General features: G+C 37.5%; 1 protein-coding gene across 1 annotated transcript in view; it reads left to right on the plus strand.

Moving 5' to 3' along the window:
* LOC101862881 overlaps positions 1-2745 on the plus strand; it is a 13363-nt gene that overhangs the window by 2735 nt on the left and 7883 nt on the right. The window contains exon 4 of the mRNA XM_005102816.3: positions 593-781. Coding sequence (XP_005102873.2) covers positions 593-781 — 189 coding nt within the window. The remainder of the gene's footprint in view (positions 1-592; positions 782-2745) is intronic.

Consider the following 2745-nt stretch of genomic DNA (forward strand, 5'->3'; position numbering starts at 1 on the left):
GAGAGAGAGAGAGAGAGAGAGAGAGAGAGAGAGAGAGAGGTGAAAGACAAGGAAAATGATCAGAAGAAAAGATACAAAATATGGGAATCATAACTTGAAAAAGACATAATTTACATAACATCATTGATAACACCTTGTTGTGTATCATGGTTTTTTGAAGCGGGAAGGGGGGATGGGGAGGTTTACTGAGTATAGAAAAAATAGCAAAAACAACACCAACAAAAGCAACACCACCAACAACAACAACAACAAAGCAGCAAAATCAACAATAACAACACAGCAACATCAATAACAACGACCGTAGTCGTTGCAACAATAGTAACAGCAGCAGCAGCAACAACATCATCAACAACAACATTAACAATAATGATAATAATAATGGGAAAAAATTAATAATAATAACAATAATAATAATAATGATAATAATAATAATATTATTAATAATAATAAAGTAAAATAATAATAATAATAATAATAATAATAATAATAATAATAATGATAATGATAATGATAATGAAGTAAGATAATAATAATAATAATAATAATAATAATAATAATATTAATAATGATAATAATAATAACCATACAACAGGTCTAATCCGGCTGGCACCAGCAGTATCCGTCATGAGTATTTCCCGGTGACGTACCGGGCCGCGCCCTATGAGACAGGTTTCTGGACACGCCCCCACTTCCGCTGTGACGGCCATGTCGACGCCTGGGTTATGACCTACGTCACGCCTTTCTTTGGTCTGGATAGTCTGAGGAAAAGGTTGGAATTTAGGTGAGGTTTTTCGTTTCATAAGAAGAAGAAGAAGAAGAAGAAGAAGAAGAAGAAGAAGAAGAAGAAGAAGAAGAGGAAGAAGAAGAAGAATATACAGTCGAAACTGCTCTAACGGCCACTTGTGTAAGACAATCACATTTTCAAACGACCACTTCCCATAATATCCTTTCTTGCGTACTTTTTCTACATTATAATTACATTGTTTAAGACGTTCATCTGTCTAATACGGCCGATTTTTTCCTCGACAATGGATTAATGTCTTAGACAGTTTTGTCTGTATTCTGTTTCTAGTCTTTTGACACCCAACTAGGCAGATGTATTATTATAATACCATTCTCCAAAAGCAGAGCAACTGCCCCAAATGGCAAGAATTGAAGTCAAGAAGAATTTGATTGAAGTTGATTGTTTAATTGGTTGGTCGAAAAATGTTTTTTCGCCCCTTCAACACCATTTAGATGAGTTAAGAGGTAGTCTACTTCGACCGTGCCTGTCTGGGCAGAACTATTTATATGTTCATCATCAAAACAGGAAGACGCAAGTACTAAATAACTTGTACTCTTCCCAAAAGAAAGGTCAAAGCAGTATGTTTAATGATACATTTTCTTCGTGGGTTTATACTAGTGTTATCACTGTTGGCTGTTTGTCGATTGTAATAAACGTTTTTGACCTCGTTTGCATAATGATGTACTTTTAGAAAACGGGGCAAGGAGCGGGGTGACAAAGTGACAAATTATGCAAAAGAAAGGATAGGTTAAGTTAACGAGGATCGTTGAGCAATTCAATAGCAGGAATTAGTTGTGTTAGATCCTCCATGTTCATATTTGGCAGCCTTCTCTCTCTCTCTCTCTCTCTCTCTCTCTCTCTCTCTCTCTCTCTCTCTCTCTCTCTCTCTCTCTCTCTCTCTCTCTCTCTCTATCTATCTATCTATCTATCTCTCTCTCTCTCTCTCTCTCTCTCTCTCTGTCCCCCTGTTGTAGATTACGTGTAAAATATCTGGGAATGGAGTTGCCAATCAACTTGCCTGAAAACCGATAAACAAGTAATGCAAACCGTACATTTATAGAGAACAAATCTGTCCTAAAGGCTTGGTGTGTCATTAATACATGGCAATTGTGTCCGAACAGAGTTTACTGTTTATCTCTTTAACTGCTATCCACACCGGAATTGGAACCCTGATGAGCAGTATCAAATTCAATGTATTATCCTTTACAACATGGAAGATGTTTATCTAAAAGTAAAAGAAAAAGCATTTTGTTTTGTTTTTTATAATCCTTTAAGTCAGCTATAGTCTTTAAATGATATAATAGCATGGGGTTTTCTTTGACATTTATTCTTTTTTTTTTTTTAGTCTTGGCAATCAAAACAGAGCACATTTTGTTTTTAACTTCTTTTAACCAATATTATCCTTCTCTTTGGTGTCTTTCTGGTCTGTTTTATAGATCGTGTAAGTACTCTTCAGATGGTATTGGTTATTACTTAATGGAACCCCCCCCCCCCCCCACTTGTATCAGTGTTGCAGAGCGTTAAGGCTTTGACACTGAAGTATGCTTAATGAGAACCAGTTTACGAATATTTGCTTTTCAAGAAAAGGGGATAATATTTATTGAATAGAAGAACGACTTTACCCACACAACCCCAAAGCGTGACTTTAATCAAACAGTTGTTTGGGGGCTCTCGTGGCCTAGAGGTAAAGGTGTTGGCCTCTTTCATTTTCAAAGGTCCCGGGTTCGAATCCGGACAGCGACCGAAAAATTTCTTCTCTAAAATTGTCTCCTTTCACCTCCTTTCCTGCTCTCTAGCAACATTCTGTTGTCTGCTTTCATTTCACTTTCTGCCCCCACCCCCTCACCTCCTTTGCCCCCTCCTCTGGGCTCCTGACTCTTTCTGCAGCCTTTCTACTGCTACTCCTTGGCTCCTCCTTACTGCTGTCTTTCTGCCACACCCCTGATCTTCTGGAGGAAAGA

This window comes from Aplysia californica, unplaced genomic scaffold, assembly GCF_000002075.1.
Source record: "Aplysia californica isolate F4 #8 unplaced genomic scaffold, AplCal3.0 scaffold00343, whole genome shotgun sequence".
NCBI classification, from domain to species: Eukaryota; Metazoa; Mollusca; class Gastropoda; order Aplysiida; family Aplysiidae; genus Aplysia; species Aplysia californica.